This window comes from Oncorhynchus clarkii, chromosome 21, assembly GCF_045791955.1.
Source record: "Oncorhynchus clarkii lewisi isolate Uvic-CL-2024 chromosome 21, UVic_Ocla_1.0, whole genome shotgun sequence".
Classification (NCBI taxonomy): domain Eukaryota; kingdom Metazoa; phylum Chordata; class Actinopteri; order Salmoniformes; family Salmonidae; genus Oncorhynchus; species Oncorhynchus clarkii.
In genome coordinates, this window is record NC_092167.1 from 37,825,244 (window position 1) to 37,842,304 (window position 17,061).

Here is a 17,061-nt window from a genome sequence, read left to right on the forward strand (position 1 = left end):
TAAACTCAGATATTCATTGTAAAGTGTTTAATTAAACACTGTATCCTAGAATTGTTCAATTAACCTATATACAATTAAATGAACATGCACCTGTGGAACGGTCGTTAAGACACTAACAGCATACAGACGCTAGGCAATTAAGGTCACAGTTATGAAAACTTAGGACACTAAAGAGGCCTTTCTACGGACTCTGTAAAACACCAAAAAAAGATGCCCAGGGTCCCTGACCATCTGCGTGAACGTGCCTTAGGATTGCTGCAAGGAGGCATGAGGGCTGCATGTGGCCAGGGCAATAAATTGCAATGTTCGTACTGTGAGACGCCTAAGACAGCGCTGCAGGGAGACAGGACGGACAGCTGATCATCCTTGCAGTGGCAGACCACGCGTAACAACACCTGCACAGGATCAGTACATCCGAACATCACACGAGCAGGACAGGTACAGGATGGCAACAACAACCCCAGAAACTTGCAGGTGCCTTGGAAGAGTGGGGTAACATCTCACAGCAAGAACTAGCAAATCTGGTGCAGTCCATGAGGAGATGCACTACAGTACTTAATGCAGCTGGTGGCCACACCAGAAACTGACTTACTTTAGATTTTGACCCCCCCTCCTTTGTTCAGGGACACATTATTCAATTTCTGTTAGTCACATGTCTGTGGAACTTGTTCAGTTTATGTCTCAGTTGTTGAATCTTACGTTCATACAAATATTTACACGTTAAATTTGCTGAAAATAAAACGCAGTTGACAGAGGACGTTTCTTTTTTTGTTTATATCTTTGTAGACTTGTTTGATTAGATTTACCCTTATCTTTTGTGTTCAGGCATAGTCATAAAATACATTTGTGAGATTTAGATTCAGGTTTGCAGAGATTATATTTACCCCAAGTAGTCTATCTATAATTATGGATATTATAATTATGTACATTAATGTTATATGAGAATAACTGGTTTAGAAAACTTGGACATGGCTATGGTTAAATATAATTATTTATTAAACAATTATTAATCAAAAATGAAATTGAATGTTAAAAAAACATCTAGAAAAATTACATATTGTACAAATGACGGCTCCTATTTCAACTTGACATAGAAAACTAGAAAGGCACTGTGCAGTGAAGTCTGCCGAGCAATATATTAAAACATTTACAACAAAAATTACTTTCTTACAGCATCACTAGAATGGTCCGCCATGAAAAAAAATGACATAGCATGTAGGCAATGTTGTGATAATCTCTGGGTCAAACTAGAACAATACCTGCAGAAAAGCACTAATTTTCTACTTCATTTACCTCACTCTTAAAATCCTTACATCCAGTAATCAATCCATTCTTGAGGTTTTGGTAAATCAAACAGACCTGGGTCAAATTCATATTTCAAATACTTACAAGTTTGAGGTGGGTTGGATTTAGCTTGGAGTTTAGACTTTTGGAACAAATTCAATTGGTTCCATTGTACAGGAACATCTAACTGAATTTGACACGTGTTTGACCCAGGAGACAAATACACAGAAGCATGGTTTGACAACATGAAAAGTAACGTACCTTTAACACACTGCCCCAGTATGTGACAGGAGAAACATTAAAAGAGCGAACAATGAGGCTTATATCTGGAAAGGAGTGTGAGAGGCGATCTGAACTGGGGATAGAAAGCCATACAAAACACAGCAGCGAATTGTCAGGGGTGTATTTGTTAGTGCAAACCATTTAACAAAAATGTGTGTTTCTTATTGAACAAGTTCGGGTTAGTCACTCCCCGTTTCATCCATTTGATTCCTAGTGAATACACCCCTGGGATGGCAGGGTTAAAAAGGCAGCTTAGAACATACGCCAGATACCAATGACTTGAGATGCTTCTCTCCTAACAAGTAGCTGTTTTTATCTCAATGTAAAATTATCTGTGGGTCACAATTAAGTACTTTACTGTGATTTGTTTTCAATTAAAAAGTTCAAAAAAATTTAAAAAAAAGCTTCTTAGGAAAGAGCAATTTCTCAAGCAAGAATTTTGATAGGACCTTATGGGAGTGCTGAGTGGGGAGGGGGAAACTGAAAACTAGCTGTTATTGGCTGAGGTTTGGAACTCTTTTGAACTGGTCAATCAACTAATTTCTTCCTGGTGATGTCAACAGGCAGGTCAAAACTCAGTCTCACCACAACAGGCTGACATTTCAGGCAGTCTTTTCAAACAGCTTTTACACTAAAATTGTAATATAATTTTCACAACCTCGGTGTGGAAATATATACTGTATAAAACACAGGAAAAGCAAGTTTGACTGCACTGGGCCTTTAAAACACTCATTCAATCTCGGACTGGAACAGATTCACCCAAGATTAGGTTCCTCTGTGGCCACATAGGGGGACCCTTGGGACTTATTTTAAAGTAGTGCTCCTACAAAAACAATGCATAAGTGCACACAAACTGAATCTCCCTTTTTCCATGACTGCATCAACACTGGACAGTAAAAGTAAAAAACCTGCTCAAGGCATATTTACCTCACCTTGTTACATTGTTACATAGGCAGAGGTTGCGCAGTCACTGTAGAACAATGAAATGACTAATTCGAGAAACAAATACAAGCATTTCATAGATTTTCTGGCTAAAGTGTAAATTGGTTAGAGATGAGTTATTGTCATTGTTACATGTAGTTTATTTGATCATCTCTGGAGGGGAAAAGTGGTTTCGTGGGAAACATTCTTCAGTGAGCCAACCTGTGAATGACCTCGGAAGTAAGTTCGAGCAGGTCCCTGCATCGACCAAGAACCATCCTAGGTTTGATCCTCTTTTGTAATTTATTTTTGGCTTTCTACTGTGCAAATCCACAATTACTGCTGCTGCCATCTAGTGGCCACAATCCCAATCACATGAAGACCGGTGTGCAGGCATGACGTAAGACTCCTGAGACTACTGCTGAACTGAAGAGTACTCTTCAGACTTTTACTGCCTCTGGGAGTTACCAATCTCTTTGGCATTCCAGATGTATGTCTGTCTTCTGATATGACATCTCTACAAGCAAATAAGCATCACCGTAAGAGGATTCAAAAATTGTAGAAGGAGATTACATTTTTTCTAACTGTGGCTTTCGTACCAGGCCCCTTCAACAGTAGAATTTCCATCATAGAAACCCATGTTCATCAAGTCCTTTGGGTGTTACAGGATTCCATTTAGCTATAGTTTTACTGGAGTAGTAACCTGCAAAAGACAGGAACATATATTATTCACCCCTGTAATAGACTTCTAATTAAAGTTTTTATAACATTTATTGATGACCCAAAAAATCTATAGTAGAAAACATGCTTTCACTTTGGTCACATTAAAACCACAAATGGTGACATGGGTATGACCACAAACAACTAGGGCTTCAAGTGTCTTCCACTTTCCGTGGCAAATTATCTACAGAGAGCTCCAGTTACCTGATTCAGGCTGGCTCTTGGGGGGCTCTGTAGGTTGGGAATCTGGGATGGGGAGGCCTCCCTCTCCCAGGTCGCTCTCACCAGACGACATGTGTTGTTCCCCGCCTTTAGCGTTCGTCATCATGTGCAGGGCGGGCCTTTGGTGGTATTTTGCGCGGTATGTGTCTGTCATACAATTGTCCACAGAGAAGTAGGTGGTGGGGAGGCCCATAGGTAGAACCATATCCCCTGTCACCGGGGAGTCTAGGTCGTCCGTGTCGTCCCCTGGCATTGAACTGGGAACCTTCTCCTCTCCGCTCTCACTGGCCGACAGATCGTTCCGGTCCTGGTCCGACGAGCCTGACTTGGAGCTAGCGTCCGATGAGAGCTTGTGCTCGACGGGCGTCTCAATCCACCTGCGGAGGATGGTTTGGGAGAGTATCAGCCTGTTTTTGGCCTCGTTCCTGGCGCTTGTGCAAATGGGCTCCTGGAGCTGGGGAGCGCGGAACCCCGACTGGTCTGTCAACCGGTGGACGTTGGTCTTGGGAGGGAGAAGTGGGGTCAGGATGTGGTAGTGGGGCTGGGGGGAGCGGTCTTTGGTTACCAGGGCCTTGGTCTCTTCCTGTTCGGAGAAGGAGCCGGCGAGGTCATCGTAGCTGTTCCACTCTGAGCTGCTGGTCTTGGGCAGGTATGGGGGGATAGGGCTGACCGAGCTGGGGCTGCCATCGATGTTATCCTCCTGCTCATCATCCAGACCTTTCGTCCTCTCCAGAATCCCATGCGTATATCGGAAGGCTCTTCTTCTGCCGCAAGGAGAATAGGACATACATCAATATATTTTCAAACTTGAAGGAAAACAGTCTATCCAGAATAAGATGTAATACTTTATCACAAGCATCAATACTGGCACATCAAAATGGGTCAATTGTTTCCATTACTTTCCAGTTATAGTAAAGAATCAAAGAAAGAAACCTTTCACTCTACTGAAACTAGTACAATGATCATGCTTTACCTTTGGGAACTTGGACTCAATTTTAGGAGATGTGCATCTTGCAGGTCTGGAAACTTTGCTGGGTGTTCACCTGGAATAGATTAATACATTCATTAGATTTGGTCAATTGCGACAAATTTACTAAAGCATTTGACATAAGGTATGAATTTATTGCTATTGTAAGAGTGATTATAGTTGGCATATGTTCCTCTATATCTAGTAAAACATACAAAACAAACAGAAACGCTTAGCCCAAAACACTTAGAAACAACACTGCCCTATTCTGAATCAAGTACCAAAAATGACTTCTCTAAATAGATTGTCAAACCTTACCCTCACTGACACACAAACCACTCAAATATTGCTGTGCCTCTGCTTTGATCCCATGTTCGAACAGGGTCACAGAGTTCTCCTGCCTGTCTCTAGCACAGACATGTTATCTAACTGGGGTCATGTTAAGGGCCTAGCCAGGTGCTGGGGGAATAGGTATCAAAGTAGAGTGGCAGTCTGGTAGAGTGCCCCCGGGCCCCCTGTGTACCACTGTCTGACCCGGCATGAGCGAGGCTGAGGCCCCTCAAAGGGAGCCAGAGCTGAAGTACCAAGCCGATGCCCATTTGCTTGCCTTCAGGTTAACGATGCTAATCCCTGCTAACGCAAAGTGAGACGCAACATGTAACAATTTAAAAGATTTGAATGAGTTACAGTTCATAAGAAAATCAGTAAATTGAAATAAATTCATTAGGCCCTAATCTATGGATTTGACTTGACTGGGAATGCAGATATTGTTCACAGGTACCTTTAAAACAATGTAGAGGCGTGGATCAGAAGTCCAGTCAGTATTTGGTGTGACCACCATTTGCCTCATGCAGCGCTACATCTCCTTCGCATAGAGTTGATCAGGCTGTTGATTGTGGCCTGTAGACTGTTGTCCCACTCCTCTTCAATGGCTGTGCGAAGTTGCTGTATATTGGCGAGATCCAGAGCATCCCAAACAAGCTCAACGGGTGACATGTCAGGTGAGTATGCAGGCCATGGAAGAAATGGGACATTTTCAGTTTCCAGGAATTGTATACAGATCCTTGCAACATAGGGCAGTGCATTATCATGCTGAAACATGAGGTGAAAACTGTTGTTTTCGTTGTCCGTAGCTTATGCCTGCCAATATCACAACCCCACCATGGGACACTCTGTTCACAACATTGACAATAGCAAACCGCTCTCCCACAAGATGCCATTCACACGGTCTGCAATCTGCACGTTACAGTTGAAAGAGGGATTCATCTGTGAATTGCACATATCTCCATATCTCCAACATATCTCCAGCGTGCCAGTGGCCGTCGAAGGTGAACATTTCCCCACTGAAGTCGGTTACGACGCCGGACTGCGGTCAAGACGCCGGTGAGGAAGACGAGCATGCAGATGAGCTTCCCTGTGACGGTTTCTGACAGTTTGGGCAGAAATTCTTCGGTTGTGCAAACTCAATTTCATCAGCTGACAGACTGGCTGGTCTCAGACGATCCCGCTGGTGAGGTCCTGCGCTGGCATGGTTACACGTGGTCTGCAGTTGTGAGGCTGGTTGGACGTACTGCCAAATTCTCTAAAATGACATTGGAGGTGGCTTATGGTAGAGAAATGAACATTAAATTCTCTGGCAGCATCTCTGGTGGACATTCCTGCAGTCAGCACGCCAATTGCACACTCCCTCAACTTGAGACATGTGGCACGGTGTTGTGTGACAAAACTGAACATTATAGTGGCCTTTTATTGTCCCCAGCGCAAGGTGCACCTGTGTAATGATCCTGCTGTTTAATCAGCATCTTGATATGCCACACCTGTCAGGTGGATGGATTATCTTGTCAAAGGAGAAATGCTTGCTAACAGGGATGTAAACACATATGTGTACAACATTTGAGAGAAATAATCTTGTGCATATGGAAAATGTCTGGGATCTTTTATTTCAGTTCTAACATGTGACCAACAATTTACATATATATTTTTGTTCAGTATATAAGCACACTGACAAGGTGGGTGTGTTTGCAGCACTGTGTCGGGCTTTGAACAGCTGACTGGGTTGGAGAGGTGAGCGAGTGGCTTAGGATATCTGTGGCGCGTCAGCACACTCGACTTTCTCCCTTTCCTTTTTTTTGCACTCTCCGCAGGAGCATTACTGTCTAAATCCCTTCTGCTGGCATGCTATGATTACGCTGGGATCGGACTCCAGAGTCCAGGCTCTGTTTTCATTCTTTTTTTCTCTCCCTCCCCTCCCAACGCTGCATGTTTTTAAGCCGCTAAAGTCCGTGTGGCGATTCTCAGTTTGACGCTGTTGATTTGTAATGTGGACAAGCAACCCAAACAATACGAATATGAAAAACAAAGCGAGGATGCAGTTTACAGCCCTCCACTACATTGGGCCTTACTGTAGCAAATCCTCTTCTTTACGGTGTTGTGGGCTGTTGCCAAGAGAAAACTTGAGGGACTGGGGAGAGTAGCTGCTGTATAACAAAGACGCGGCTTCGGTCACTGCTTACAGAGATGCCTCGTCGCACTTTAAAATCACAAAAATGTTTCAGACATCAGCAATCAGACTAGATATTAATCAATGGCTGAATAATCTCTTAAGTGATTAACGGCAGAGTCGGGGTCACTAATAGCATTGTGGTGCACTTTTCCCTTAGTGTTACAAATATAACCATTAGAGACCCACAAAGTAATTTAGGTAGGGTGCATTAATACATTCATGTGGTTTTGGTTAATGTCCTAGAAGTTAGGGGCACCACAAATTCAATTGTACAGTTCAAAAAACTGTTGCATTAAGTTGCTTGTGCTGGCATAAGAAACAATGTGTAAGCTTGGGTCCTTATTGAATCAAAACCGCTAATATATACTAAATGTCCTCACAACGACACTTAAAACACCTTTGCTTACTGGATGAATCCAAATGGAGAACACACTTTGAAAACCAGTTACTCTCTTTGATTGACTATGGCCTCTGGTGTTTGTGTACGTCATTCAGTGTTGTGTTCCAGCGGTGAGGGTTTTGAAGGTACCCTTTCTGTGGACCTAAATCGCTGATCCCATTTCAGCGAATGGGACTACACAGAGCAGCCGAAAAGGACACCTTCTCATGTGCCGAAAGCCAATCAAATCATCCTCTTACTAAATCACAGTAGTGATATCATTTTGTTTCAAAAGCTCTACCATCATAGCTCAGCATCTTTGTGAGCTAAAGGTTATTTTGCAAATATCAAACGTGTCATCACGAACTCCAACCTCTGTTTTTTTTATGATAACACCAGAATGTTGACAGCTCTTTGAACGTCTTAAGTAGCTGTGTTGATGCAGCAAAATTAGGCAATGTCAGACGTTTCAATTTTAAGATTGCAGAGCCAAGATTTGTAGACCTCAGGGTTTTCTGCTGATCTGCAGTCCTTCAAAATCCACAACATCAATCATACTTGCATTCACATTGCAATTCAGTTTCTAGTGCGAATCAATTAAGGGAGGAGAAAAAAGTTAACCATGGTAAAAATGTAGAGCTTTCGATCAATCTATATGTGAACTGATGGTGATCAAAGTGATCAGGGGACAAAAAAAACAAGAGTATTTATTGACATCTAATAAATGGTGATATTTCAGAGAGGTCCATATTTCGTCTAAGGGGGCATATTCAGGCAGCATTAGGGATGTTGTGCTAACATGATAGCAAAACAACAGTTAGCACTGCAGAGCGTGTGACTATGGTCTCCAGACAAGCGTCTGGGGAACCGCGGGAGCCAATCGGAGTAAATCAAGGGAGGGCATGATTTACTGCTTGGATATGGCTGTTTGAAGCGGCTGGACTTTATCTCCCCCCCCCCCCCCCCCAGTGGCCGTGACCTTTCGAAGCCACACACACACACACAGAGAACGCCTTCTCTTAAGGCATTGCATCCATTTTAGTACGCTGTGGTTAGGCTGGCATACCGGCAACAGGGAATATAGCGCTGTCATTTGGGTGGGCAATATCTGGATGACTGTTCCAGAAGAGAGACATCCACGTTCTCAACTTTTATTACTGTTGTTTGTAGACGTAACACTGTATATCCAGACAAAACAAAGGTTTGTGGTTTCTAAAATGGTGTTTACGATTTACATCTTAGATTATTATTTTTTTTATCGTTTTGCCATCTATTCTCTCACCCACACACCCATGTGCTTTTAAAAAGGATTTTAGCCTCTAATGGACCTCTGGAATCTACTCAGACCTATCTGCAGCACAAGCCCAGGCCAGAGTAGCACAGCTGAACTCCTGCCAAATTGACTTCAAAACACTGTAGCTTGTCAATACAATTTGCAAATGGCAGGGAGCAGTATCAACATCCCAGGTACAAATAGAGTGACAACATCGAACACTCAAGTTATCAACAAGTAGTGATGGGGGAACAAAATCAATAGGTAGCTATCGGGATATTATTTTTAATAATATATTGTATCGACAATATTGTTATATTATTTTTTGCACCAATTGGCTTTACCTGTACCAAAACTCCATTCATAGCTTGTTCTCAATCTTATACAACAAGTTGTTTTCAGCACTTATTTCCATGACTGATAAAAATGTGTTTCCTCATGGCTCTCTGCAGCAGCAGAATGTTTGGGACATCGAATCTCAATAAAATCACAGTATCGAATAAAAATACATATCAGCACCAAATTTACCCCCTTTTTCTCCCTTTCTCCCTTTTTCTCCCCTATCTTGTCTCATCGCTACAACTTCGGTAGAGACGATGGTCGAAAGTCATGCGTCCTCCGATACACAACCCAACCAAGCCGCACTGCTTCTTAACACAGCACGCATCCAACCCGGAAGCCAGCCGCACCTATGTGTCGGAGGAAACACCGTGTACTCCTGTGGCGGGCCGGGCGCAGTGGTTAGCGTGCACAGGAGTCGCTGGTGCGCAATGAGACAAGGATATCTCTACCGGCCTAAACCCTCCCTAACCCGGACAACGCTAGGCCAATTTGTGAGTCACCCCACGGACCTCCCGGTCGCGGCCGGTTTCGACAGAGCCTGGGCGCGAACCCAGAGTCTCTGGTGGCACAGCTGTCACAGCGCCCTTAACCACTGCGCCACCCAGGAGACTCCTCCAAATTTGAGATTTTAAGTTCCAACACCCGTGTCTTTGTGAGACGCAAAATCGGAAATATGACATTTTGTTACAGAAAAATATCACGGACGCCAAGTGCAAGGCAATGAATCAACATGGTGCCGGAACAATTAGATCAATTGATTCTATTGTAGTCCTACTGTGTGTGCATAAGCTACAAAAAATATTTACATCTATTTCATTGGTCACCACTGTTTTCAAATGAAAAACTGCTAAAAGTTTTTTGTTTTTTTAAGTAAAAAAAGGGGGGGAAAGCAGGGGAACAGAAATTCCAGCGGTGAAAAATACATCAAGGCTTAAAAGCATTTGTTTCCTTGCCAGGGAGTATTTCCATATGGATTGCTCTGCTCTGCATACAAAGACGCTCAAGGGCTAGCACAGGGCCGACAAAACACTACCCTTTTCCGCTTCAATTAGTCAGCTCACCAAACTTACATAAAACCAACCCACCATCCCTCTGTAAACATTGGTTGAGACCTCGCATTCACCCCATTCGTTGTTATCAAGAAGGGACACAATAAAAGGAGGGGAGGAGAAAATATTTGGTGCCACAGACAATGGCATTTTATTTATGTGCATGTGGGAATTCCACCTTCTGACAGGCCCGGTCGTGGCATTTTCTGCTCAGCTGGGCACAGCTGGGAGGCCCCCGCAAGCTCGCTCATCATCCCTGCTCTGTAAGGACAAACTCCATGGATTTCAATTCTGAGAATTGGTGACGGGTGTTTAAAGGGCTGCCGTAGATTGGAGCATTACAAAACAATGTTTTTTCTCTGGTGGAATAGATGGGTCAGACAGTGGGAACATGTGATGAAAATCAGAGAATATATGTAAGGGGTGTCTGAGCTAGGGATGTAACAAATGGAGAAAAACAATCTTAACGTTTAAACTTAAACAGTTTTCGCTTAAAACGGATAGAAAAATTTATAAAAATAAACATGAATTCACAACAGAGCTGCGCTGCTGCCAGCAATGGTCCTCAAATCCTCTCGAGATTCGATTCAGCTAGGAGTCGACTCCTAAGACTCTATTGGAAAAAATCTCAATGTCTTGTTACATGCCTCGCAAATTCACAGAAGTAGCTACCATACTCTGTGTCCTTTAGGCTGTTGTGTTTTGTGACATTTTCAAATCTGTCGCTAGCACAGACCGTTATCCCCACCCGCTTCACCCCTCTCCACACCACTTTTCATGTTCATACATGCATTGTTCAGGGCAGGACACATCATATTACTCTGTGCACTGCACCGAAAACAAACTTTAATCTGGAAAAGGTCAGATCCAGTAAATGAGGAATCGGTCTCACATGTGCTTCCTTACAGAATCTCCACCATTGGGCTATGACCTTAGCACAACTGATGGGACCATAAATCAAGGAAATTACAGAGAGGCGTTCCTTAATATCGCTAGACCTTATAATGCACATTAAACTTATCGGGGGAAATTAAACTTTAGGACCTAATGACAAAGATTATCATTCTTCCTTCCCTCCATATCAGACATAGTGGCTGACAGAAAATTATATTTCCTATCATCGGAAAGGTTCAGCTGCCTCTTATACACAACAATCCATTTAGTCTAAATGAGGTCTCATCTAGGTCACCAAAATATTGACTTGAAATTAGGACAGCTGCCTCATTTAATAATTTTTGCGTGTTCTTGCTTTGGGCAAAAGTGAGAATTTTGCCAGATGGCTTTTCTGAGAACTAACAAACAAGGACAACATCATTAAAAAGTACCTGGGAAGCAGGTGTACAAAACTAGCAAAACAAATAAGGAGTCGTGTACGTGAAGAGCCGAAAGGCAACTGGCACAAAGCATCATGGGAAGGCCGGACAACTAATGGTGAATTACCAGTGTTTGGAGGGAAAGCGGATCCTAGATCTGTACCTACTGTAGGGGAAACTTTACCATGTAATGCTTACCATAGGAGAAAGAGGAGTGCAAGATGTCAGTCTTGGAGTCGTCACCTCTCCGGCGAGAGAAGGGATCCCTGAAATTCACAAATTGGGCAGGGCTGAGTCAATGCTGACACCACATGACAAAGGCCTTTCTTTCTATGCATGTCCCATTGTATGGCATCTCTCCACATGCAGGTTTTTCCAACCTTTTAAAGAGATTATTTTGTATCTAAACTGCTAGAGTAAACACAGAAATAACACCCCCACCCACCCAGATCCCACTCCACACTACTTTGTTATGTGAATGATTTATTAATGAGTAATCTGATACTAAATCTACAAAACAGCTTTTTTATTTTAGTCCATGCATGGCTCACATCCATTTCTCTCTCAGTTTGGTGCATTGGTGAATTCAGGTGACTGAGAAGAGTCAATACTAATTGTGCCCTAACAGGAATGGAGCACTGAATTGAGGGGTGTCAATACAATAGGCTATAAGTGTGGCACTATCACCTCTTGAAATCAACTAGCAATAAAGTGCAGTGATCTACAGACGCATGTAAAGAGATTATCTACGTACATTAAGGCCTTTTAGAGATTTCACTTACAGATTTTGACATGGATTTCTTGGTCAAGTAAAGTACCTACACTGAGTGTACAAAACATTATAAACACCTGCTCTTTCCATGACACAGACTGACCAGGTGAATTCAGGTGAAAGCTATGATCCCTTATTGATGTCACTTGTTAAATCCACTTCAAATCAGTGTAGATGAAGGGGAGGAGACATGTTAAAGAATCATTTTTAAGCCTTGAGACATGGATTGTGTATTCGTGCCATTCAGAGGGTGAATGGGAAATACAAAATGTTTAAGTGCCATTGAACGGGGTATGGTAGTAGTTGCCAGGCGCACCGGTTTGTGTCAAGAACTGCAACGCTGCTGGGTTTTTCACGCTCAACAGTTTGTGTGTATCAAGAATGGCCCACCACCCAAAGGACATCTAGCCAACTTGACAACTGTGAGATGCATTGGAGTCAACATGGGCCAGCATCCCTGTGGAATGCTTGACACCTTGTAGAGTCCATGCCCTGACTAATTGAGGCTGTTCTGAGGGCAAAAGGTGGTGCAACTCAATATTAGGAAAGTGTCTTAATGTTTTCTTTTTAGTCAGTGTATATAGTCCCATATAGTCGTAGTACTGACTCATCAAAAACAAATCATTCACTCATTGAGTAAGGTATTTATATCATATACATAGTACAATATGTTAATTCATCCCTATCTTGTTATAATGACTACACTATTGACAATAGACGCTGGATTGCATAACGCATTTTGGTCAGACTGGTGTTTGCCCATCGATTGACTGTGCCTCTTGGGAAGAAAGCAGTCGTCAGCTAGTTGGGATCATTATCGCCAAACAAGACACACTGGCGAGCCGACACTGAAGACTCTTGCACAATAACCTCGGTAGATTCTGCTGTGTGCACGTATGTATAAAAAATAACATTTTAAAAAAAGTCTCAGAATGGGTTGTTTGCACCGTCTAATTATTCATAAATGGCAGAGATTTTGAAGTTGAGTGAAATCATAACATGAGTAGTGAAGAGATTATAGCTGAAGCGAGGCAGCGAGTGAATAAAAGGCATCTCAAAAATATCTGAATAGAACAGAATGAAAAATCCAAAAGTAGGCTATACAGTGCATTCAGAAAGTATTCAGACCCCTAGACTTTTTCCACATTGTTACGTTACAGCATTATTCTAAAATTGATCAATTTAAAAATCCTCAATCTACACACAATACCCCATAATGACAAAGCAAAGACAGGTTTTTAGAAATGTTTGCAAATGCAGATTAAAAAAAAAAATTAAAAATAAAAAAAATATTCAAACACTTTGCTGTGAGACTTGAAATTGAGCACAGGTACATCCTGTTTCTATTGATCACCCTTGATGTTTCTACAACTTGATAGGAGTCCACCTATGGTAAATTTGATTGATTGGACATGATTTGGAAAGGCACACACCTGTCTATATAAGGTCCCACATATTGACAGTGCATGTCAGAGCAAAAACCAAGCCATGAAGTCGAAGGAATTGTCCGTAGAGCTCAGAGACAGGATTGTGTCAAGGCTCAGATCTGGGGGAAGGGAACCAAAACATGCCGTATTGAAGGTCCCCAAGAACACTGTGGCATCTTCCTAGACCTGGCCAAACTGAGCAATCGGGGGAGAAGGGCCATGGTCAGGGAGGTGACCAAGAACCCGATGGTCACTCTGACAGAGCTCCAGAGTTCCTCTGTTGAGATGGGAGAACCTTCCAGAAGGACAACCATCTCTGCAGCACTCTACCAATCAGGCCTTTATGGTAGAGTGGGCAGACGGAAGCGACTCGTCAGTAAAAGGCAAATGACAGCCCACTTGGGGTTTGTCACAAGGCACCTAAAGGACTCTCAGACCATGAGAAAGATTCTCTGGTCTGAATAAACAAAGATTGGACTCTTTGGCCTGAATGCCAAACATCACATCTGTAGGAAACCTGGCACCATCCCTACGGTGAAGCATGGTGGTGGCAGCATCATGCTGTGGGGATGTTTTTCAGCGGCACGGTCTGGGAGACTAGTCAGGATCGAGGGAAAGATGAACAGAGAAAAGTACATTAAAAAAACCTGCTCCAGAGCGCTCAGTACCTTCTACTGGGGTGAAGGTTCACCTTCCAACAGGACAACGATCTGAAGCACACAGCCAAGACAACACAGGAGTGGCTTCGAGACAAATAGCCAGGACAACGCAGGAGTGGCTTTGAGACAAGTCTCTGAATGTCTGTGTGGCCCAGCCAGAGCCTGGACTTGAACCCGATCGAACATCTCTGGAGAGACCTGAAAATAGCTGTGCAGCGACGCTCTCAATCCAACCTAACAGAGCTTGAGAGGATCTGCAGAGGAAAATGGGAGAAACTCCCCCAATACAGGTGTGCCAAGCTTGTAGCGTCATACCCAAGAAGACTTAAGACTGTAATCGATGCCAAAAGTGCTTCAACAAAGTAGAGTAAAAGCTCAGAATACTTATGTAAATGTGATATTTCAATTTGCAAACATTTCTAAAAAACAGTTTTTGCTTTGTCATTATGGGGTATTGTGTATGGATTGATGAAAAAAATACTTAATCCATTTTAGAATAAGGCTGTAACAAAATGTGGAAAAAGTCAAGGGGTCTGAATACTTTCCGAATGCACTGTATATTAACTAAATGTCTTAGTGCTTCAAATGATCTTATAAGAGAATCAACAGCAGACAGAAAATAACACTCCTGTTTACCTTGTCAGGTGTACCTCAGGTTTGGGCCTCAGCTCTTTGGACGTAAAATTCTCCACCACGGGCGAGTCCAGGTTGGCCGAGCCATTGCTAAGCCGGTCGCTGCTCTCGTATCCCGACTCGGTGCGCTGGATCTTCCAGTTGTCGCGGTGCACCTTCAGCGTGCTGACCTTTGACCTGTCCTTGCCCTCTGACTCCAGTGAACTGCGGCTGTCGCCCGTCTCGGGCCGCTGCTCATCCTCGTAGATGGTCATCAGGCTCTTGGACTTGTGTTCCTCGTGCCCGCCCGATGTGAAGTCCTGTTCCCTGTCTCTTTCTTGGGAGGGTGGCGCCATCTCCTGGCTGGAGGGTCTCCGGTGGGGACTGTGCTGCCGTTGCTCCTGACTCCCTCCACCACCACCGCTTATCACACTATCCACGTTTAGCACCTCGCGCATGGGCTTCCATGGCCGACTTGGCCTGCTGCTGCTACTGCTGCTGGAGCTGGAGTTGCGGCCCCCCTCCCGGCTCGCAGGTCGCTCCCGCGATTCCTGGCTGCTGTCCGTGTCGTAGCCGTTAGAAAGCTGCTCTAGTCTCCGGCTGTAATGGCTACCACCAGAGCCCTCGCTGCCGCTGGGCAGGGCTGGTAGTACCTGGACCCTGGAATGGGAGTGAGGAGGCCCCTCGTGAGAGGAGCACCTGCCGCCAAAGTGGGGGGCCCTCTCTGTCCTGGTGGGCCCTTTGCCCTGGCTGGCATACAGGCGCGTATCCAGGTACTGCTTGAAACCATTCTCCGGCGGGGAGGCGGAGCGCGAGTATCTCTCTGATATTGGATCTGAAGGAAAGAGAAGCGGAATTTTATGAGAATTTATTCGAGTGTAGTGTTTAGGAAGACATGAACACACATTTTGTAAGGACATTGTCCTAGAAGTCTGTCTGCTACTTACAAGGATGTGGTAAGCTTTTTCTACAGATATTGCCGAAGATAATTTATCCTACATGTTAAAAACTGCTGTCCTCTTCAATTTGTTGGCTACAATGAGGTAGAAAATCCTCTAGCAAAACTTATTTCGAGCTTCATTGCAAGAAGCTGTTATTCCACATGACAAGACAAATTTGTTCCATGTTTCCTTACAAAATAAACACGTTGGGCGACCTCTGTCATTACAAAGTCGCCAAGGCTTGTCCAAAAAGGGGCAAACAAAAGCCACTGAGTCGCATCAATTCACCTGAGGCCAAAGTAGGGTGCGAAGGGAGAGGACCTTAAAATTCTTAGGAAAATAACCTTTTCTGGTTGATGTCGCTAAGAAAGTCTATTTTTCCACGTGGGAAATGCTGATTCCAACATTGCCATTGAGCTGGCATAGTATCCAAAATGCCGCCCTTAATGCCAAATGCCAGTGTAGTGTGACACATTGAAAGTCAGAATTGTTGCACTTGGCAAGGTCATTCCAGGCCAGCGTTTGCTAAGGAAGACCGTAGGGGTGTAGTGGAGTATGGGAACAATGAGGTCGTCGTGGTCTGTTGTACGTCTGTAGACAAGAGGAAGGTGTAAATAATGGACGCCGGGATACCGTGTGCATCTCCGTGGCATAGCAGTATGGTTAGCAACCTCATGCTGTGACATCTGTGGAGATATTAATGATGAAACGTGGCCGTGTGCGTGTGCGTATGTCTGTATACAGTGCCTGTATACATACTCCCTGCTGGCTGTCCATGACTCCTTGAATAGAGGAGTCTGTGGCCTGGAGATGTGTATGACTTTGAGGACATAGTGTTTGTGTGTGTGTGTGTGTGTGTGTGTGTGTACACAAGTGTTTGTTTTTCAAGGACACCGAGTCATGCCGGCCACTTTCGAAAAATATGATTAGACTGGACATCTCCACTGGAACAGTACAGGGATATGTTATTCAGGGGGAGGGGTATGCAGTAAGGTGGGCAGTAAGCTTAACTTGCTAAATATTAATTTCCGTCTAACTTTATTTACTGATAGTCTTCTTTGTTGAAGAGCTCTAACAGAAGACGCACTAAGGGACAATTACTCAACGTTAGGATGACCGGGTCCAATGGCTCGGTTGGATGGAGCATTGTCCTTCCAACATCAGGGTTGTGGGTTTTGATTCCCACACATTCTACATATGTCCTGGTCTGGATATACATTTTAGAACTGGAAGCGGTCTGGTATAAAAGTGTGTCTAAATCCCCATATTAATATGAATTAATAGCATGACAGGGCGTGTGGTCTAGGATTGAAGCCTGCACTGAGGTCTCAGGTGTGCAGAGAGAGTTATGAGAGGTTACAATCCACAGCGCCTTAGGATGGAACCTCCCCTGAG

At 43.7% G+C, this 17,061-nt stretch overlaps 1 protein-coding gene across 3 annotated transcripts in view; it reads right to left on the reverse strand.

The window, feature by feature from the left end:
* Window positions 1–756: 756 nt before the first annotated feature.
* Window positions 757–17,061, reverse strand: part of LOC139378983 (inactive ubiquitin carboxyl-terminal hydrolase 53-like) — a 54,471-nt gene continuing 38,166 nt past the window's right edge. For 2 of the 3 annotated variants that reach the window (XM_071121655.1, XM_071121656.1), the window contains 5 exons: window positions 14,750–15,560; window positions 11,454–11,521; window positions 4,403–4,472; window positions 3,412–4,190; window positions 757–3,190 (listed from right to left, as the gene is read on the reverse strand). In XM_071121655.1, coding sequence (XP_070977756.1) covers window positions 3,114–3,190; window positions 3,412–4,190; window positions 4,403–4,472; window positions 11,454–11,521; window positions 14,750–15,560 — 1,805 coding nt within the window. In that variant the 3' untranslated portion in view covers window positions 757–3,113. Of the gene's footprint in view, window positions 3,191–3,411; window positions 4,194–4,402; window positions 4,473–11,453; window positions 11,522–14,749; window positions 15,561–17,061 lie in introns of all 3 variants that reach the window. The other variant, XM_071121653.1, reaches the window with a different exon arrangement.